Genomic DNA, 22729 nt, shown 5'->3' with positions numbered 1-22729 from the left:
ACAATTCTGTCAGGGGCGGGTAAAAATCTGTTCGTCTCAGTAAAAATTGGTCTGGAAATCTCTCGGTTTGGAAGTAAACTCTGCGTCAGCCTAGGGGGGAAATTCCATTTATTGAGGAAACTCCGCCTGGCTCCGGACCCTTCCTCACGAGCACAGGGCTTCCCTAGACCCGGCACTCCGGTGCCCCACACCCTCCCAGAGCCGAGTTACGCCTACCGGTCTCCCCGGCGAAAAACGCCCAGCACCGCGGCCGCCACGCCGGACGCCCTGGCCCCACCCCCTCCGGGTCGGCAGGACCAATGGGTGCCAAGATAGGCCTGCGTCACTCGGCGCTAGCCAATCGCGGAGGGCCACGATCGTTGAAAGGCTGGGCGCGGCGGGACCGGCCCGCTCGGCGGCGGGGGCGTGCACTCGCGTAGATACGCTCCGGCTATGGTGGTGGTGGCAGCCGCGCAGAGCCCGGCCGCCGGGGCACCCAAAGTTCTGCTTCTGTCCGGCCAGCCCGGCACCGCCGCCGCCGCCGCCGCCGCCGCCGCCGCCGGAGCCCCGGTCGGCCGGGCTCTGCCGATCATGGTGCCGGGCCAGCGAGGGGCCAGCCCGGAGGCGGCGAGCGGGGGGCCGCCCCAGGCGCGCAAACGACAGCGCCTCACGCACCTGAGCCCCGAGGAGAAGGCGCTGCGGAGGTGGGCGAGGGTCGAGGCGCGGAGCCTGAGGGCGAGGGCCTGGGGTCTGGGACCGAATCCGAAGGCGAGACAGGGACCTGGGGCCGCGCTGCCCGTCCGCAGCGCTCAGGCGTTGGTGGCCGGGCCAGTCCGGTGCCAGCGTGGCGCGGGGCGGGGCAGGAAGTCTGGACTAGCAGATCCACCGCGCTGGGTGTAGTCCAGCGCGCAGGCCTTTTTTATTTACTTCCTTTCTATCTCATTAGAGATAACCAGAGCTGGGTATAAGGGTACGTGGGTTCCAGGCCCTCTAGCTGTGACCACAAACCCGTGGTCAGCTTTTCTGAACTTGGGCTGTGACATGAAGCCAGTTGGTTAACCTACTTTTTTTGGAGGCGCACGGAACTGAAATGTCAGCAGTTGAAGGGGGCTGGGAGCGCTGTAAGGCTCACTACTCAAACTCAGCCTCTGCATCCTTAAAATGGTATCTACTTCATCAGGCTGCTGGGGAGATTGAGAAATGCCTAGTACTTAGTCCTCCGTAAATATTAGTTCTCTTATGATCGTTGTGCTTTTTGTGATTTATGAAGTGCCTCCTGGAGTAGACACGGGCCTAGGCTTTGAGCACCAGGGCGAAAGTCGCATCAGCCTCTCCCTCTTTTGAGTTGGGTTTAGGGAGGGAGGGTTTATGTCCTAGCGCGATTGCAGCCTTTACTAGATTTAATCAGTCCAGGTTGGATCCTGTTTGAGGGGATTGGAGTCAGGAAGCAACGGGGGAGTAGAAAGGGGAGGAGGAAATAGCTTATGATGCAAGGTGAATAATATTTGTGTCCAGCCTCTGTGCTGTGACCAGGGATGAGATGGAGGTGGATGACTCAGTATGGGGGAGAATAAAGTAGGTCTTCAAGCTAGATCCACAGAAGGCTGATTTTTTTTTTTTTTTTTTTTTTGGTTTGGTTTTCTTGAGGGGAGGAGCCTGAAGTGTATTTTACCATTAGTCTACCTTATACTGTAAATTAAAATGAAAGCACCAGGTGGCCAAGTTTTCAAATAAAGATATAAATAAGGTTTGAGATGACTCAGTGTGGTATATCTCTTTCTGTTCTCAGGAAACTGAAAAACAGAGTAGCAGCTCAGACTGCCAGAGACCGAAAGAAAGCTCGAATGAGTGAGCTGGAGCAACAAGTGGTAGATTTGGAAGAAGAGGTAAAAATACTTAAGGCCAAACTCGTATCTTTGATCCATTGTATATCTTTCCTTGGTTAATGGTTGCTTCATCTCCTTTAGAATACAATTGGACATATAATTAAAAGTTAAACTTTTAGTTAATCTAAGTTAGGGTAGATAGGTAGTTGGTTAAGTGGTGAAGCTTGATGAGAGCAGAAGTGATTGACCCTCTTGGCATTTGGTGCTAGCTCTATCTCAAAGCTGGTGAATTACAACATTACAACAATGTTTTATCAGTTAGTACTAAAAAATTAGTAAAAGCAGATAGGAAATCATTGCTTAAACTTGAGACCTTTTCTGGCTTATCCAAAAGTCCGCTAACGGTTCCCTTCCCCTTCTAGGGTCTACTTGTTACCTAAACTTAAATTGTTGCCAGTTACACATCTTGAATACATAAGAATTATTTGTGTTGTTCTTTTTTTTTTAACATGTTGATTTTACAGTCCACCACTACCACTTTTATTATTACCCGCCAGTTCAAGATAGGATTTTTTGGGCTTCCCTGGTGGCGCAGTGGTTAAGAATCCGCCTATCAATGCAGAGGACATGGGTTCAAGCCCTTGTCCGGGAAGAGCCCACATGCTGCGGAGCAACTAAGCCCGTGTGCCACAACTACTGAGCCTGCGCTCTAGAGCTTGCGAGCCACAACTACTGAAGCCCGCGCGCCTAGAGCCCATGCCCTGCAACAAGAGAAGCCACCGCAATGAGAAGCCCGTGCACCACAACGAAGAGTAGCCTTCGCTCGCCGCACCTAGAGAAAGCCCGCACGCTGCAACAAAGACCCAACACAGCTAAAAAAAAAAAAAAAAAAAAAGATAGGATTTTTTTAAACATCATATCTAAATTAAAGCCACAAGTCACTCTTTGTTGAAGTCTCTATTAGTAGTTGGGGGCATTGTGTTATATGTGACCCCGTGAGATGGCACTTCCTAAATAGCTTTTTTTTTTGTAATTATAACCTTGCCTTCTAATACCCACTGTGAACACATTCATAAGCATAGAGTTTTCCAAAAGACCCAGGAGAAGGAAAGGAAACCTATTGTAGTGAAACGCTGTCAGGTGGATTCTTAAGTGAAAGAATTAGATGTCTTAATAGCCTCTTCTGAACTTTCTTCCAGAACCAAAAACTTTTGCTAGAAAATCAGCTTTTACGAGAGAAAACACATGGCCTTGTAGTTGAGAACCAGGAATTGAGACAGCGCTTGGGGATGGATGCCCTAGTGACTGAAGAGGAGGCAGAGACCAAAGTAAGTCATGTCCTTTATTTGGTGCCGTATGTGAGAACTGGTTTTAAGTGACATGACCTCTTTCTTTAATGATACTTATTCATTTTTCAAGAGTGTAGTGAATAGTACTAGGTCCTAATAATTAAAATAAGTTACATGACTCTCCAAGAGCAAGTACTAACAAATGCCAGTAGTCGACAAGATATATATCTACCATGCCAACATTAAGGAGAACCAGGATAAGAGAGCCAGTCAAACCTGACTTTGAATGCTACTAAAATTATAGTGGTTCTTTGATGAATATGATTGAGAAGAGAAGGGATTCATTGTGATAGTGACACCTTTCTGATAGAAGAGTGATGTATGGGTTTTAATTTACGAATCATGGCAAATTCAGTGATAATATTTAAGTGGGCTAAGGTTGACAGCAGGGCAGTTCTACTCAGAAGATAATGTTCAGGACAAACTTTTTAAAAGATTACTATCCAAAAAGATTCTGGGCCTAAATTCACTATAGAACTTTATTACTAGGAACGTTATTCTTATTGAGAATATAAGTAAGATATTATTTAAGAATATCGGTCCTGCCTGAATCTGCTTGGGGAAGAAAAATGTTTCATTATACAGAAAATCACAGTGAAGTTAGTCTTACCCTCCTTTTCTTATCTCTTCTTGAGGAGGGCTCAAGAAAATGGAAATAACAAAGGTTTAAGGGAAAGATTTCAGCTCTAAAGAATAGTTTTCTAGCTTTCTTGAAAGTCAGGAATCACAGCTTCCTGGCAAGTATTTCCCTGGGGACTCTTAGCTGTTGGAGCTGTTCATTCACTTTGGTCTTTCCTCCCAGGGGAATGGAGCGAGGCCGGTGGCCGGGTCTGCTGAGTCCGCAGCACTCAGACTACGTGCACCTCTGCAGCAGGTGCAGGCCCAGTTGTCACCCCTCCAGAACATCTCCCCATGGATTCTGATGGTGTTGACTCTTCAGACTCTGAGGTAGGGCTTATTCAGGTTTACTAAAGAGGTGTATAACTATTTAATTCCATTTGTTTGATGCCTGACATCCCTAACCAGACAGATGAGGGCAGAGAAGATAGTTTCGGTTGAGTTGGAGGTGAACATTAACTACCTTCCTATTTCCAGGTGGTTTAGGACATGGAGTGGAGTATAGATAAATGGGTCTGGTGGGTCCTGGAGGTCATCCTATAGCCTAATGATTAATTTACATTATGGAACCTAGCACTAAGGTAGATTCTCAGTGCATTCTAATAGTTGAACTCCATTTAATTTTTCCTTTTACAGTCTGATATCCTGTTGGGCATTTTGTTCAACTTGGACCCAGTTATGTTCTTCAGATGTCCTTCTCCAGAGTCTACCAGCCTGGAGCAGCTCCCAGAAGTCGACCCAGAAGGACCCAGTTCCTTACCCGCACCCCCCTCTCCATCCCTGGGGACGTCATCAGCGAAGCTGGAAGCCATTAATGAACTGATTCGTTTTGACCACGTATATACAAAGCCCCTAGTCTTAGAGATACCCTCTGAGACAGAGAGCCAAGCTAATGTGGTAGTGAAAATTGAGGAAGCACCTTCCAGTCCCTCAGAGAAAGATCACCCTGAATTCACTGTCTCAGTGAAGGAAGAACTTGTAGATGATGACTTCATTCCAGAGCTGGGTATCTCAGATCTGCTTTCAACCAGCCACTGCCTGAAGCCATCTTCCTGCCTACTGGATGCTTATAGTGACTGTAGCTATGAAGGTTCCCCTTCTCCCTTGAGTGACATGTCCTCTCTGCTTGGTGTAGACCATTCTTGGGAGGACACTTTTGCCAGTGAACTCTTTCCCCAGCTGATTAGTGTCTAAGGAGTGATCCAATACTGATGCCCTTTTCTTGACTATTACACTGCTGGAGGATATAGCACAGAAGCCTGTGCTTCATTCAAAAAGCCAAAGTAGAGGGTGTATGGTCCTAGAGAATTCCTCTAAAGTATTTGTTCAAACCTCATAGGTCACCCCAAGTATTGTCTTTTGACATTCAGCAGTCCAGGGTACACAGATACATTACTATAATCCAGAATTAGAGATTCTGAGGTTGTACCTTTATCTAAGGGCAGTGGTTTGCCCTAAAGTATTTACGTAAGCATCACTAGAAAAGTGTCTTAGACATGGAATTAACGAATGGCCCTTTATCATTTCTCTTTACCCATCTTGGCATCCCAGGCTTGCCTCTGATCTTAGGTCCTTTAGTTTGCTTCTGCAAGCAGAGAGAACACCTACCTGAGGGGGCTCCTTTTCCCTCATCATGTACAGTTCAAGTAAAGATCAAGAATCTTTTGTAAAATAGAAATTTACTATGTAAATGCTTGATGGAATCTTTCCCTGCTAGTGTAACTTTTGGAAGGTGCTTTCTCCATTTATTTAAAACTACCTGTGCAGTTAAAAAGTACAATGCAGTGTCTTTGTTCTTTGATTCCTTCTTGAACCTCAAGTCTTATTGTTGTTATTCTCTCTCAGTTTTCACTGTATGCCATGGTAGTGATTTATCCCACTTCAGTGAGCATGCCACTTCTTAAAGTGACTGAAGGCTTTCCCCCCTTAATTACCTCCTGCTTCAATTCCTGGCTGCCTGAAGTAAACACTCTGAGCAGTTACTATATTTGAGACAGTTTCTTCAGCCTAAATGACCAATATTACAGCTAGTAAATGGCAGAGCTAGAACACTTAACAACTTTTGCTATTAACATGTTAGAGAAGGACATGCCATTAAATATCAGTACTTTTGCTATTATTATAGAGATTAAGAGCATTTTCTAGACTCAAACTCCCTGGGTTCAACTTTGCCACCAGTTCATCTGGGTAACCCTGGGCATAAATTACCACTTATTTCCTCATCTGTAAAGGGGTATAATAGTATTTCTAAAGGCTGCTAGAGGATTCAAAGAGACGATGCATTATAAGCACTTAGTATATGCCAGGCACCGTCCCAAGCACTCAAAAGTTAACTGTTATCTCCTAATCCACTTTGGAAGGGTTTTAATCTCTTACAGAATTATATACACTCTAGGACATGTTTCACAAAAGAATGAACCTGTTACAACCCCCAAACTACAGACTTGATAACCTCATCATCCAAGGTGCATCTTTTCCTTGGGAATCCACTTACAAGATATTAAAGGAGTCCCCTAATTTATAGAAATTATTTTACCCGTGCCAGCATTCTATGCCAGTATTTACTGACTACCTCTGGGGTGGTCAGAGTGAGTGAGCAGACCAAACGAGGTGGGATTCGAAGAATCCCCAGCAGCAAGGCAAAGCAAGCTATGGTTCCAGCCAAGTACAAGGGAATGCCTTTGGTGTGATTGGGGGCGTGTCCACAAGCATACTAGTAGGCAAGAGAGCCTAAGGTCCCTGGTTGCTGAAACCAGAGCCCAATCCTAGTACTTGGCAATGCAAACTTGCTTAATCTCTGAGTTTGTTTTGTAAGTGTAAGAACAATCCTCCAGCTGCCCCACAATTAAAAACCTGATCACCAGATTTTCTAGAACTGAAAACTTAAGTGCTGAGAATCTATTTAGGGATTGTGTAGGCAGATGTAATTACAGATACATTTTCGCTTTCAACATAGAACAAGCATCTGAAGACTGGGGCTCAACTAATTTACATTCAATGACATCACGTGAAAGAGACAGCTGTACAACAGGAATAACACACAGGATACAACCTGTGTAGAGTTTTCATTTCCTGCACAGATGGGTGAAAATTACTAAACACTCAGGATATCCTGTCTTCATACTGAAACACTAAATGGAATGGTTAGAAATAAAAACATCTTTCTCTGCAAAACCAAAGCAAGATTTCTATTAAATGCAGAAGGTTGTCCATAACTCAAAGAAGCAGGTGACAGGTACCTGTACACCATTTCCCTGGGCCTTGTAACACCAGTGTGTGCTTCTCTGCTTTTCTACTAGGTGTGCTAATGGAGCAGGCAAAGTAGGGATAGAACTGTAGGCAGAGGTATTTCATTTATCAAATTCTAATCTTCTAAGATTGAACCTTTACCCTCTGACTTCTAAAGTTAATTAGAGACAGGAAGACTGGCTTGTTTACCCACTAACCAGTTGCTGAAAGACAACATTCTTGTCTTGCTGGAGCTATAGTCCAACACCACGTAACTGCATGTAGCTCATCTCTCAAATGCCACTAGTAGAATATTTGAACCAAACTGATACATACAAAACTATATTCCCTCAAGGAGTTTAAAGTTACACTGCCTGAACCATACTTTATTGTAGATTATTTCAATGAAACCTAAACATGTTAGGTATGTTAGGTATTGCTGTAAAAAGACCACTGGTCAAGTAGGAACCCTGGACCTGGTGAATTGGATTATTATACTAAATTATTATACTAAATTGTCACTATCTACTTAGGCTTAGTTTCCAAATCTATAAAAATAGATAACTTTTAGCTGTGATTTCCAAATTTTGGTAAAGAAAACAATATCCTGAGTTTTCTATAGCCGCAACTCAAACTCTGCCTGCCCACAAATTAGGGATCCACATTTATCAACTAATGGTTGTAAATATGCACCCAATACCGCCACCCAGTGACCCATCAACTCAAGAAAGGAATGACCATGTAATTGAACATCAAGAGGAATTTTCCTACTATTTTTTTTTTTTTTTTTTTTTTTTTTTTGCGGTATGTGGGCCTCTCACTGTCGCGGCCTCTCCCGTTGCGGAGCACAGGCTCCGGACACGCAGGCTCAATGGCCATGGCCCACGGGCCAAGCCGCTCCGCGGCATGTGGGATCCTCCCAGACCGGGGCACGAACCCGTGTCCCCTGCACCGGCAGGCGGACTCCCAACCACTGCGCCACCAGGGAAGCCCCTACTCCCTATTTTTAAAGGTCCCAAACTTGATTTCATTTAAGTGCAGGAACACAATATCTCAAATAGTCCAAAACACTTAAGAAGTTTTATTGAAAACAAAATAAAAAAACACCAGATTCTCATTTTAAAGTAAAACTAACAGCATCTTCCACAACTTTCCAAGTACTCCACCGTCCTTATCACTATTAAAAAACAAAACCAAGTTCCAGATCCAAAATAATTAATGAACCCACTGGTGAACATTTTTCTCATGGTTCTAGCTTCCACTCATTTTTTAAATATTACATTTGCACCTTTTCAAGAATGAGTAGCAATTTTTATTTGATTAATATCTGTGAGAACCACACTTTCTTCATATGAAATAAAAAAAAACCACACACACCCTAATCAAACTCAGAGAAAATACACATTTGTTCATTAAAGCTCACCTGCTTTAGATAATTTTTTCTCTTCACACATTAGCATAGTAAGCCAATGTTTGATCCATGCTGCAAAAGCTGTACAAAATGAAAAGACCTGTTAATTCCCTAGGGAAACCTTAAGGCAAAAGCAAAAGCCTTACTGTACAAAAGAAAAACAAAGCAGAGGCATGGGGACTGTGGAGACGGCTCAGATGAGTAAGCACCACATGGATGAAGAAGACAATTTCTGTACAAACATATGCAGGATAAAGTTTAAAAAGGAGCATTGAACGTCCATGTTTCCTGCAGAAATAATGATTATGTCAGGTAAAATGACTCCTGAAACAAGTTCTGCTTGGATCTTAATTAACAGAATCTTATTAGTTCTCTCCTACATATACCCGTGGTATCTGAGCCTTGTTTCAGAGCTCTTCTTTCCTCCTGTTCACTGTACAGACCTGGATCCCAGGCCTGCCCAACAATCCCTATAGAAGACAGTGTTAGTGTGCTTGGGTCCTTCTTTGGAAAGCTGTCACCTCTCCTTCACGTGAACACTGGGACTAACTCCAAATTCCAGGCAGTCACTTCATGTTTTTGAGCTGTAGCAGAACAAATGCATGGAGGTTTCTTTAAGGCTACAAACTTTACAAGTTGGTCCCATTAACAATTACCTAGAGGCAGGAGTTTTTTAAACGGCATGAATCAAACACTTGCACATTTCAACAGAATACAGTTTACATTCATCTCTAAATCTGAGATTAAGAAACTATTAGCTGGTTTCCAACTGTTTCAATACTGGTTTGAAGTTTGAATAATTTTACTGTGTAGACATTAAATATTTTGTTTAAATATTAAACATTAAATCTTTTCCTGACTATCCAGACAGAAATAGAGAAAGCAGGAACAACAGGCAGAAGAAACAGTCTAGTTAACAGACTTGTGACTTCTACGCCATCTGTAAAAAGGGGAGGGACTTCGGCATGGGTTTCAAAATTGCCTGGGAGCTGCCTCCTAAAGTCACCTCTACTTGGCATAAACCATGTTTTCTACACAAGGTATCTGATTCCAACAAAGGCGAAAGAAACCCAGAAAACAAAACAGAAAGAACTGGGGTGGTCTCCCATTGTCTGATAAAAGAGCTAGTATTACACTCAATAAGTTATAGTGGATATTCTGTAGCACTAAAGAAATTGTCATTTTACTTCGTACTACTGAGTCCTTGCCACGCAGAAAAGCTCTTCCTGAGAAAAAACTTCAATCCTGGTTACCCTCAGAGGACGCCTTGAGCCTGGGTAAGGTCCTCAAGATGAAGATTTCCTGCTAGCAGGAAGCTATTCTCTACTTTTTTTTTTTTTTTTTGCGGTACGCGGGCCTCTCACTGTTGTGGCCTCTCCCGTTGCGGAGCACAGGCTCCGGACGTGCAGGCTCAGCGGCCATGGCTCATGGGCCCAGCTGCTCCGCGGCATGTGGGATCTTCCCGGACCGGGGCACGAACCCGTGTCCCCTGCATCGGCAGGCGGACTCTCAACCACTGCGCCACCAGGGAAGCCCTCTACTAACTTTTAGGCTTACTGCACCATAGTTGAAACAATAGGCAAATTGGCTATTTCAGTAAATCTCAATGTCACTTGCCCATATGTGCTCAGCTAATTATTCAGTCACTGTCTTCTAAATTAACATTAAAAAACTTGCTTATACAGGCACAACTTTTTTTTTAACTACAGAAGTTATATGCTGGGCTTAGCTGATACAGCACTGCCCCAGGATTACCTGAGGGATGCTTCTCCCAGAGCCAATTCGCACATGGTTTACCTCACCACCTTTTTTTTTTTTTTTTTTTTTTTTTGCGGTACGCGGGCCTCTCACTGCTGTGGCCTCTCCCGTTGCAGAGCACAGGCTCCGGACGCGCAGGCTCAGCGGCCATGGCTCATGGGCCAGCCGCTCCACGGCATGTGGGATCTTCCCAGACTGGGGCACGAACCCGCGTCCCCTGCATCGGCAGGCGGACCCTCAACCACTGCGCCACCAGAGAAGCCCTACCTCACAACCTTTTAAACTATCACTCAAAGTTAATTAAGCTGTAAACATTACTGAATAACTGGGCTTATGGATTATGCAAGGGAAACCAAGGAGCAACAGTAGCACAAGGCAAAAGAGCCTCAAAGGAAAAACCTTTTCTTTGTATTTTTCATTGCATTTTCAGAGGCAAAGAGGGGAGCCACAACGCTACTGGCTATTTAATCAATATAGCTACACTGAATTGACAACTAATATACAGGTTTCAGAGCCTCTGTTAATTTCCCCAGCATAGGCTTAAGCTACTGCCTCCTTCCTCCTTCTCCCCGATCATATATAGTCACCACTGTAAACAGAGCTCATATCTACAGATGAAGTTGTGGCTCGACTGTCAAAATACACATAGTAGGAGAGCATCCTACTTTCTTAATGCATCTTTTTCAACTCAAGTATCTGAATGATATAGACAATGTGACAGATGACTTAAAAGTCATGCTTACACATATAGCTTCTATACTTGACTTTGCAGAATGTACTCCTTATTCCTTTAATAAGACCCCTAGAAAACTGCTTTTCTCTTGAGACAAGTTTCCTTGGCAAAAGTTGAATTCAAGAAATGGCTACCCAAAATGAGAGTCCCACCCCAAATCACAGGTGGAGATATTACACCCGTTTCAAAACTTTCAAGTCCCTATACTGTACAAGCAGGCTCATGACTGAACACATAAGCCTTCTAAAATTTGACAACTTTAGTATAGAAACTGGTGTCTAGAGTTCCATCTCTTCTTCTGTGCAAGCAGCTGTCTCCAAACTAGTGTAAACAGGCAACCCTGTTTGCCGAGGTTCCAAGAACAGTTCAGTTCTTTGAGGGAAGGCAGTGCCAGCAGCTGCATGCTTAGTTTGGCTCTCTCCTGTGTAGTTCTTAGCATTAGATGACAGCTTTGGCTTATCAGAAAGGAGTTCAGGGAGAGGTTTCCAGAGCACAAGCTCCATGGAAGGACGGCTCCTAAGACATAAAATACAGATTTTTATCAATAATTTTGTAACATGAAAATAAAAGACGTACATTGAAAAACTATTGTTTGCTACCTAACATCTAAAAACTGATGGGATTAAATAGGAGATTTATGACAATCCAAATTGATCTTTACAAATGCCACTCAAGTACATTAAATTTTACAGTTCTGCATGCATTTTTAAGCAAACCAACTGGTTGTACAGATGCTGTGATTAGAATATAAACATTCAACATGAAAAACAGAGGCCCTTGATTTATTATAGTTTTTTCTTAAATTGTGGTTAGTATTAGCAGATGTGAGCTACTATCTTGCACTAAACCATTATAAACGAAAAAGAAACACTGGCCAAACACACTAAAAATACCTCAGCATGCCTTTTGCTTAGTACAGCTATGAAACATAATGCTTTTTGCAATAAGCCACTGTCTGTGCCTACCCCCACCCCCTCGCTGCCCTCTCCATCTAGTGATGGTTTGATGGTTTCTGGGACCCAAGGGCAAGTAAGGAAAAATAAAACACAATGAAGAACACACCCACACACACACAAGGCTAGCTTCTGGAAAACTACCAAGAGCAGAAAGTGCTATGTTTTAGGCTGGAGGGCAATGTGACCTGCTTACTCTTGGCTAAACTATTTACCCATCCTAAGGGCTGGGTAGTCAGAATTATAAGCTCAAGCTAGGAGGCTAATGCAAAACCCTTGTGAGCTAACATCGAGCAGCAGTGGAACCCACTGTGTCTAAAGACAATACTGCCTCATCTACCTGGCATCAGTGGGACTGGTATCCTAAGAGAGTTTTTCAGATATCTGACACTTACCCTCACTGAGTACCAAGTCCATCTGAAGTCTTTTCTAGGCAACATCTAAATGGCACTTTATAACTTGCCAACTACAGTTGGCCCTCCGTATCTGTGGGGTTTTGATTCAGACCATTTTATTTTTTAATTAATTAATTAATTAATTAATTAACTTATTTTTGGCTGTGTTGGGTCTTCATTGCTGCGTGCAGGTTCTCTCTAGTTGTGGCAAGTGGGGGCTACTCTTCGTTGCAGTGCGTGGGCTCCCCATTGTGGTGGTTTCTCTTGTTGTAGAGCACAGGCTCTAGGCGCACAGGCCTCAGCAGCTACAGCATGCGGGCTCAGTAGTTGTGGCTCAAGGGCTCTAGCATGCAGGCTCAGTAGTTGTGGCACAAGGGCTTAGTTGCTCCGCGGCATGTGGGATCTTCCCAGACCAGGGCTCAAACCCGTGTCCCCTGCATTGGCAGGCGGATTCCTAACCACTGCGCTACCAGGGAAACCCCAGACCATTTTATATAAGCGAACTGAGCATTCTTGGATTTTTTTTTTTGCGGTACGCGGGCCTCTCACTGTTGTGGCCTCTCCCGTTGCGGAGCACAGGCTCCGGACACGCAGGCTCAGCGGCCATGGCTCACGGGCCCAGCCGCTCCACGGCATGTGGGATCCTCCCGGACCGGGGCATGAACCCGTGTCCCCTGCATCGGCAGGCGGACTCTCAACCACTGCGCCACCAGGGAAGTCCAAGCATCCTTGGATTTTAGTATCCGCAGGGGGTCTTGGACCCAATCCCCCCATGGATATTAAGAGACAACTGTACTTTACAGAGTCGGTAATGACCACTTGAAATCATCTAAGCTCAAGGACTACAAGAATTACAGGGCTATCATTAGTTCTTATGTAAATGGGCTCCAGGCTGCTTTGCTTTTCAGGTTCTTATGTTTGCTTTCCAGTTGCCTCTCCTGTTCTCACACTGTACTGTCACTATTCACTACTATGAGTTTGTCTGTTCTGCTGTTTTTGTGTTTCTACTCTGATGATGGAGGAAACCAGATAACTGAGCTGATCAAACTGGGTCTAAACTAAGTGCAAAATGGCTCTTAGAGCTAAAGGCCTGAGGGGCTACACACTATGAGGTAAGAATATGAGCTGTGGATTGTGGCCTTTGTGATAACTTTTTTGACTGCTGGGAGACTTTTGTTTCCTAGGTCCTAATAGTGGTCCTAGATAACTGAGAGAGCCAGGTAAAAGGTACTTTTGAAATGTGGTTCCTACATCCTATCATAGGAATTTGAGAGAATGGATTTTTTTTTTTTAACATCTTTATTGGAGTATAATTGCTCTACAATGGTGTGTTAGTTTCTGCTGTATAACAAAGTGAATCAGCTACACATATACATATGAGAATGGGTTCTTTCTTGCCAATCCTCCCATTTCTAAATATTAGACTATTAGTGCATTTTAGGGCTTCAAAACAACCCAGGGCTGAGTACACAAGGCAGCCAACTCCTGCTTGCACAGCATTTTGCTCACCCCAATGAACTAAGAAAAGGTCTCCAACCTGGGCTAAATACAAAACGTACTGGGCTTTCACTTGGTTGGCGATCAGGAAGTGTTTAGAGACTGGGTTTTCCCTCCAAGATCATAACTGAATGGAAACCAGAAACCAAAACTTACATGGACTCAATCATTTTCTTTGTAAAGACTTCATCAAATTCCCTCTTCAAACCTGTTTTCATGGTATCAGAAAGGACGAGGCTGGGAAGATGGTTAATATTTCTGTCAGCTTCAACTTCTTCATCTTCGTCAATTATTCTAAATAAAGACAGAAGCGAAGGAAGAAAGAAAAATTATTTAGTTAAGCTATTATATATTCTATTAATTGGACAAAATTTAAAAAATAAAAAAAGGATAAATGCAACAGGTGCTACAGCAAAATATCAAGTAAAATGAGACTATATCTGAGAGAAAGAAGTAGACACAAAAGAGTTGTTCAACATTTAACCAAAATGTTTTACATTAGAGGCAATCGAATTTGAAGAATGTGTCCCTAAAAACCCTCATACCAAAAATTAATATTCAGAGATAGTAAGTGAAAATATTTAGTACAGTTCTATGAGACGAGCTTACTTTAACGTTTAAAGTGTATACTTCGAGCTTTCTGATTTTTATAGTCTGATACATTGAGAATCAAGGATTCACCAAATGATGAATTAGACTAACTTGAAAGAGTAGAGATGTTACATAGGAACAATAATACGCAGCTAGATATATGCTGCCCATTTACCTGTCCTCAATTTCCTGAAGCCTCCTTCGGGCAACTTCACACTGTGGTTCTCCCGTTGTCTGATCCATCTCTTCACAAATAACATCTAACATGTCAGGTGCAGAAAGCCCACTAGTGCACGGATTTACTCCATGACCCTCTATATCCTGATGTGCACAAAGAATCCAGTCATTAGGACCAGCACAGAGCCCTGCTTCAGTTAGCCTTTTCTTTCTTAATGGACAACTGGAAAAAAAAAAAAAATCAATGAAAATCCTGGCTAATATAAATGGAATGTGTATCATCCCCATCTCTAATCAAATTCTTCTACGAAAAACCTCTGATTTTTGACAGTGTGTGATTACAAGATGGAAAATCACACATTTTCTTTTCGGTCATTCTCACAGCCTCCCTGAGATGTTTCCCTTCCCGACATTTGTCAAATTAGGTTGCAACTGCAAGAGTTTTGCCTTTCCAGATTAGAAGTGTTCGATGTGGGAATTTAAAGGGAATTTAAAGTCGTTCTTACTTATTCAGCCCTGGAAAGGTCAAGTGAGAAGAATACAAAAATCACAAAGTAGCAATTCAGTGCCAGCCATATTTTTTCATATTGCTGCTGCTCTATTACACTGGGCATATGAGGAGGTAATCTGCAGGCATCCTATATTCTCTTAGGGCAAAAATATACGCTTCATCAGGTCTGCAGCAAGTACTACAGGTGCAAATGATATTGCTGATTTTTTCGTTCTCTCCAAAAATGGCAGAGGCTGCCATTTGCTCTATGGGTCCCTGAATAATAATGGGGTGCACTTTTCTCCTGCCTTGCAACATAAACTATCCTCACTTCCTAGAAATTTTGTATTTCCTCGAGACCTTAGAATTCATCAAATCCAATTTCTTTGTTTGGCACATGTGGAAATTAGGACCTCGAAAACTAAAGTGCTCCCTCCAAAGTGTCACGTAAGGTGAGTTGTATTGATATTTTGGGTACCAGACCCCAGAGACAGACCCTGAATCCTACCTCTATGCCATTTTCACTAAAACCTCCCGCCTTGTTAGGGAAATTCAACTGTTCAAGCTCTTACCACGAACTAGTATCTGCAAGCACTATGACCTGCCTGGTGTTTAGCTGAGACCTGTCCTGAAGCAAGTTAAATAGACAACCAGCCCTGCTCTATTTGAGTATTTAGACCAGAAGTACATTATTGGTTGGGCATCACCAAGCACAATCTCAAGACCAGAACACAGCTCTGCAACCAAAAAATTCATTAATGGCCACCACAGCTTCTGATTCTAAACTAAGAGTTAAAAGAAGAAGCATGTATTTTAGAGAGAAATTTCTATCTCATGTCAAGACTATGAAAATCAACATTCAAGTCTCTGGCAATATAAAATCTGACAAGTAATAATGCTCTCTTGAACCTAGATTTTTGACTGGAATCAACTATTAAATGAGATGTTTAGTGTATAATTATTTTTAATTCCTAAGAAAGTATTAAGAATGTCTATCCATAAATCAAACATTTCTGTAGTATTTGGATAAAGTACGTGATGTTTTCAAAAGCAGAAGAAAAAGTTATAGACATAAGAAGCCATGTTGGACTTCCCTGGTGGCTCAATACTTAAGAATCCGCCTACCAATGCAGGGGACATGGGTTTGAGCCCGGTCCGGGAAGATCCCACATGCCGCAGAGCAACTAAGCCCGTGCGCCACAACTACTGAGCCTGTGCTCTAGAGCCCATGAACCGCAACTACTGAGCCTGCGTGCCACAACTACTAAGCCCACATGCCTAGGGCCTGTGCTCCGCAACGAGAAGCCACTGCACCGCAACAAAGAGTAGCCCCCACTCACTGCAACCAGAGAAAGCCCGCGTGCAGCAATGAAGACTCACACAGCCAAAAAAAAAAAAAAAAAAGTCATGTAAGAAAAAGCAGAATAAATCTAGAAGGAACAGGTAATTTCCTAGCATATCTAACAATTCAACTATTAAATACAGCTGAGGGACTTCCTTGCTGGTCCAGTGGGTAAGACTCCATGCTCCCAGTGCAGGGGGCCTGGGTTCCATCCCTGGTGGGGGAACTAGATCCCGCATGCATGCCGCAACTAAGAGTTCAAATGCCGCAACTAAAAAATCCTGTATGCCGCAACGAAGGCCTGGAGCAGCCTAAATAAATTTTTTTTTTTTTGAAAGATCTTTAAATGCAACTGAGTATCAGAGCTGGGTTCTGATCTCTGATCTCCAACATAATTTGGGCTTAATTATTTCATGCCTCTAGGTCCACTTTGCAAATACTTAGAGATCAATGATGAGTAAGTCCCAAACAAAATGGGATATAAAAGACTTTAAAGTTCTGATAAGAGCTACGGAAGTGGCAGGCAGGCAGCACACTTTTAGGTATTTGACATCCAACTGTCCAGTCCCAGGGCCTCAATCTCTCCACGTGTATATTAAAGATGGTTAACATTTAAAGCTAATTGTTTGTACACTTCAAACTTTTTATTTATGACACTGGAACCCTTTATTCAATAATCTCCTATAAGGAACCCCAAAAGATAAAAGCAAAGAGGTCCCTGTGTATCTACAGTGATCCCAAGGCTAGAAAGAACATAAATATTGTCTGGTCCAGAGGTTTTTTATTTTATTATTTATTTATTAAAAAAAATTTTTGGCCATACGCCACAGCATTCAGGATTTTTAGTTCCCCAACCAGGGATCAAACCCATGCCCCCTGCATTGGAAGGGGAGAGTCTTAACCATTGGACTGCCAGGGAAGTCCCAGAGTGTTTTTAAACTGAGACAACTTTCAAATGTACTGTCTCATTAGTGTATGTATCAACCAGGTGAGAAAATTCAAAGTTTCTGCCGGCAAAAAAAGGAAAAAAAAAGATCATACACAAAGTTGAAAGACAAACAACAAATCTGGGGAAAACAAAACATATATAATAAACTGGCTTCCTTAATAAAATTTCTTATAGATTAACAAGAAAAAGACCAATAAGCCAATAAAAAATTTGCAGAAACATGAACAATTCACACAAAGTGAAACACAGATGGCTTAAAAGATGTTCAACATCGCCTATAATTTACAAAATACAAATTAGAACAGTGACCTAATTTAATTATAAAATGCCTACACTTATAAAAGTACATACAATAATTATGAAACAAAAATCCAGGGGCTTCCCTGGTGGCACAGTGGCTGAGAGTCCGCCTGCCGATGCAGGGGACACGGGTTCGTGCCCCTGTCCGGGAAGATCCCACATGCCGCGGAGCGGCTGGGCCCGTGAGCCATGGCCACTGAGCCTGTGCATCTGGAGCCTGTGCTCCGCAGTGGGAGAGGCCTGCGTACCACAAAAAAAAAAAAAAAAAAAAAAAAATCCATGAAACTAATATTCAAGAGATAGACTGCTGCCAGAATCCCCAAAGGGTACTCTACTCCCTCCTCCCTGTAAGTAAATACTGTCTTTTATGGTAATCACTTCATTTAAAAAAAAATACATGGTCAAGTATGTAGATATGCAATCTTCAAGGTTTTAGTTTTGCCTGGTTTTGAACCTTATATATAAGGAATTATACTGCATACACATACATTCTTGTAATGTTCCTTTTGCTCATACTATAAGACACATCTAGGTTGATAGATGTGGGTTTTTGTTTTTTTTTTTTGCTGAATTGAACTCAGCAAAAAATTTACTTTATCCATTGTACTGTTCAGAGACATTCCAATTTTGAGCTATCATGAACAAGGATGCTATGAACTTTCTTGTACACATCTCCTGATGAGCACATGTACATACTCAAGAGGAGAACTGCTGAGTAAATGGGTATGTGCACCTTCAACTCATGCGATAATGCAAAACTGTTTCCCAAAGTGTTGTAGCAATTTACATACTCATCCATAGTGTTTCAGAGTTCCTGGTGCTACAGAACCCTCCAGTATCTGGTGGTGGAGTACCTTATTGTGCCTTTAATATGCACTTCCCTAAAGACCGATGAGGTCAAACATCTTTTCATTTAGTTGGTCATTTGGATATTCCCTTTGGGGAAATCTTTTACTCATTTTTTTTTAAGACTGTCTGCCTATGAGATGCAATTTTTTACCTATCAGTTAAGTGGTGATCAAAAAGTTTGAAAATACAGTTCTGATGAGAAGATGGAGAAACAGGCATTCCCACGGTAAAAGGAGTATAAATTGGCAACAACTTTTTCCAAAATTCAACCAAATTGTCCATCAACAGATGAATGAATAACGATGTGTCCCATATATACAATGGAATATTACTCAGCCATAGAAAGGAACAAAATTCAGTTATTTGTAGTGAGGTGGATGGACCTAGAATCTTTCATACAGAGTGAAGTAAGTCAGAAAGAGAAAAACAAATACCGTATGCTAACACATATATATATGGAATCTAAAAAAAAAAAAAGGTTCTGAAGAACTTAGGGACAGGACAGGAATAAAGACGCAGACATAGAGAATGGACTTGAGGACGTGGGGAGGGGGAAGGGTAAGCTGGGACGAAGTGAGAGAGTGGCATGGCCATATATACACTACCAAATGTAAAATAGATAGCTGGTAGGAAGCAGCTGCATCGCACAGGGAGATCAGCTCCATGCTTTATGACCACCTAGAGGGGTGGGATAGGGAGGGTGGGAGGGAGATGCAAGAGGGAGGGGATACGGGGATTTATGTATACATATAGCTGATTCACTTTGTTATACAGTAGAAACTAACACAACATTGTAAAGCAATTAGACTCCAATAAAGATGTTCAAAAAAAAAAAGAATGGTGGTCATGGTAGATTTGTTAGTAATAACAAAGATTAGAATTAACTTAGAAATCCATCACTAGGAGACTGGTTAATTATCTGTACCTAGCCTTACAATAGAATTCCACTCACCTGTTGAAAGAGAAATTAGGTAGAACTCTATGTGCCCATATGCAACAAGCTACAGGAGAGTAAAATGAAAAGATCTGATGTGTTGCAGTGTGAACAGTATCTTACTTACAATGTAAAAAACCAGAAATATATACAGTTATAAACTTGTAAATTTTTACATTATCTTCCTTGGGAGACATAGGAAACAGGCAACAAGGGTAACTCCTGGGGAGAACAAGCAAGAAGTGTAAGACTTTTCAATACGTAGCCTTCTGCGAATTCTTTTATTTTGTGCATATAACAATATTCACATGGCTCAAAGTTCAAACATTCCGATCGCTTATATATATATTTTAACATCTTTATTGGAGTATAATTGTTTTACAATGTTATGTTAGTTTCTGCTGTATACCAAAGTGAATCAGCTATACATATACATATATCCCCATATCTCCTCCCTCTTGCGTCTCCTTCCCACCCTCCCTATCCCACCCTGTAGGTGGTCACAAAGCACGGAGCTGATCTCCCTGTGCTATGCAGCTGCTTCCCACTAGCTAGCTATTTTACATTTTGTAGTGTATATATGTCCATGCCACTCTCTCACTTCGTCCCAGCTTACCCTTCCCCCTCCCCATGTCCTCAAGTCCATTCTCTACGTCTGGGTCTTTATTCCTGTCCTGCCCCTAGGTTCTTCAGAACCATTTTTTTTTAGATTCCACATATATGTGTTATCATGCGGTATTTGTTTTTCTCTTTCTGACTTACTTCACTCTGTATGACAGACTCTAGGTCCATCCACCTCACTACAAATAACTCAATTTCATTTCTTTTTATGGCTGAGTAATACTCCATTGTATATATGTGCCACATCTTCTTTATCCATTCATCTGTCGATGGACACTTAGGTTGCTTCCATGTCCAGGCTATACAATTGTTTACAGAGTGACAAGTTTCCCTCTGACCTGCCCAGCTCCATTCTCTAAAACCTAACCCATGTTATCAGTTCCTTGGACCTCCTTTCAGACACCTGATGTTTCACCCTTTCACTTAAAAACAAAGTTATGGATATAAAACAGGTTAAATTAAGTGACCATTAAGTGAATAAAAGGCACCTGAAACTTACTCATCCTCCTCCTCCTCTCGCTTGTGTTTCTTTCTATGGTGAACTGAAACACTGTTGAAACAAACCAGAAAATCAGTCAGTTGAGAAATTTATTGAGCGGGTGCATTCAGCATCCACTTTCTGGCTCCGATAATCTTGCCCACCCCATTCCCACCAGCTGTCCCCTTCCTTGCCGAGTGTAATGGATATACAGGTCACAAGGTCAGTCAGGTATAGAGACTGAAATCTAAACTTCTCATTTGGTCAAGACCGGGGGAGATAAATTGAGGGGGACCACCGTAGGGAAAACGTATCGGGGCAGGCACCGGGCTAAGCACTTTATTTTATGATCCCACTAGGAGGATCCACTTTTGTCCCAAGTTGCGGATGAGAAAACTCAATGTCCGAGAGGCGCTGAAAGTTAACAGTAGCGGCGGCTCCGCCGCGGTCTGGAGGGAGCGAGGCGAGTGCGCGCCCAGGGCAGCTCCAGGCCCGGCTCGACCCGGCTCGACCCGGCTCCCTTCCTCGCACGCCCTGGGCGAGCTCGGACCGTTTCCTCACTTCCCGGGACGCAGGGGGGCCAGGGTCCGAAGCGGACCCCCGCGCTTTGCTACCTCAGATGACTTACGGTAACCGACTGTGGGGCTCAGTATCCTCATCAGCAACCTGGGGCTGAGAAGCCCCCGCCGAAGGTCGCGGGGAGGGTCAAGTAGCTCGCGCCCGCCCGCCCGCCGCCCGCCGCCCGCCGAGATCCTCACCGTCCGCGCGCCGCGCTCCCACCCGGGCTGCTCAGGGCGGCGCGGGGTTCCCACCGCAGGGCCAGCTCGGTGCCGTCCGCCCCCGGCGGGAAGGCCCGACCGGGGAAAGCCGGTGGCGGCTGTAGGAAGTCCGAGCCGCCTCTCAGCGGGAGGCCGCTGAAAGGCCGGCCAAGCGCGGCCATGGCCGGAGAGGTGAGGAGGCTGCGCCCGCGGCCCCGGCCGCCCGCGGCCCCAGACCCGGCAGCGGCTGCCACAGCGGATGCCAAGAGGCGCCAGCTTCTGAGCCCGCTCCCGACCCCACGTCACGCCTTCTAGAACCCTCCACCCCAAGCCGCCCGGGGCACGCCGGGATTTGTTGTGTGTGGAGAACTGCTGACGCGAGGTCTGCCGGGAGTTGAAGTCCTTGCGGACTACAAACAAGATGGCTGCTTGTCCCAGTCTCCGGGGCTGGGGGATGGCCCTGGCCAACCTAGAATATGATCTAGGTTTGAATCCTCACTCAGCAAGTTATGGAACCTCTGTACCTCAGTTTTCTCAGCAGTAGTACGTATGTTCATAAGACCGATGGGAGAATTAAATGGATTAAAACATCTAAAGCCCTTAGGACACTTCTTGGCACATAATACACGTTAAAAATCAGCTACTAATCCCTTCTGTGTTTTAATGTAAATGAAGTTGATGATGCCTTAGAGGGAACAGCATGGAGGATGAGGGAAAGCTTCAGAGCTCTTGTGAGAGGGACTGGCAAGACTTCCAGGCTCTATCTGGGGCATCCAGAGACAAAGTCTTGCTAAAGGGCTAGCAGAATTTGTCACCAAAACCACTGATCACAATCATTTTTCCCATCTCAGGAAATGGCACCATCATCTAGTCTGAGTTACTTATACCAAAGTCAATGCCCTTCAGCCAAAGACCACCAAGAACACACCCGTAATTGACCAAAGATGGATTTATTGACTTACTGCAGTCAGGGAGTGTCTCAGTAAGAGGGTGTTAGAAAAGGCTTCCTATAGGATTTCGGTGTGTCATAGGGGGATTTGGGGGCAGGTCAAAGAAGCAGGGCTTTGCTCTGGACTTAATACTGTCAGGAAGCAGAGATAATTCTATGGTTATCTTAGCTAATCTTTTCTAGAAGGTGGGGGGAATGAAGGGAGGCTAAACCTACAGTTGGTAAAGAAGCAACAGTCCTTGCATTAGCCAGGATGGGAGATGTTTGGTCATTTTTGTGCTTTGGACAATGTTTAGGATTGGGTTACAGACAGGATTACAAAGGGGTCTTGCTTTTATCTTGATCCATAGAGGTCACATCTCAGTCCCTGTTTGATGTTGATGTTCTGTGAAATTGTTTAACAGGAAACACCAGGGTCCACCTGATAGTACCAGGCCAGTTTCAACTGTCAGAAGATGCTTTTCTCTTTCTAACCAAAACCCTAAGCATCATCATTGATGCCTCTTTTTTGTTCACCGCCCCCCCCCATATTTAATCAGTTAGC

The 22729-nt window shown here is 43.5% G+C and overlaps 2 protein-coding genes across 4 annotated transcripts; one reads left to right on the top strand and one right to left on the bottom strand.

Moving 5' to 3' along the window:
* The first annotated feature begins 325 nt into the window (after positions 1-325).
* Positions 326-5793, top strand: XBP1 (X-box binding protein 1). The gene is given in 6 exon segments (XM_079717124.1): positions 326-683; positions 1769-1865; positions 3005-3133; positions 3957-4016; positions 4019-4102; positions 4409-5793. Coding segments are annotated over 6 exon segments (1179 nt in total). The 5' UTR covers positions 326-432; the 3' UTR covers positions 4967-5793.
* Positions 5794-11180: 5387 nt separating this feature from the next.
* Positions 11181-21418, bottom strand: CCDC117 (coiled-coil domain containing 117; the record flags this gene model as incomplete). 3 transcript variants are annotated; one of them, XM_079717996.1, is made up of 5 exons in its annotated part: positions 11181-11418; positions 13904-14041; positions 14514-14738; positions 20500-20550; positions 21237-21418. In XM_079717996.1, 5 exons carry the CDS (start codon positions 21416-21418, stop codon positions 11181-11183), a joined length of 834 nt encoding a protein of 277 aa, XP_079574122.1. The 3 variants fall into 3 exon arrangements, with proteins under 3 accessions (XP_079574122.1, XP_079574124.1, XP_079574123.1); XM_079717998.1 differs by lacking the exon at positions 14514-14738; XM_079717997.1 differs by lacking the exon at positions 20500-20550.
* Positions 21419-22729: the final 1311 nt, after the last annotated feature.

The sequence above is a fragment of the Hyperoodon ampullatus genome (assembly GCF_949752795.1).
Source record: "Hyperoodon ampullatus genome assembly, chromosome: 13".
Lineage (NCBI taxonomy): Eukaryota > Metazoa > Chordata > Mammalia > Artiodactyla > Ziphiidae > Hyperoodon > Hyperoodon ampullatus.
This window is presented reverse-complemented; position numbering and strand designations above follow the sequence as displayed.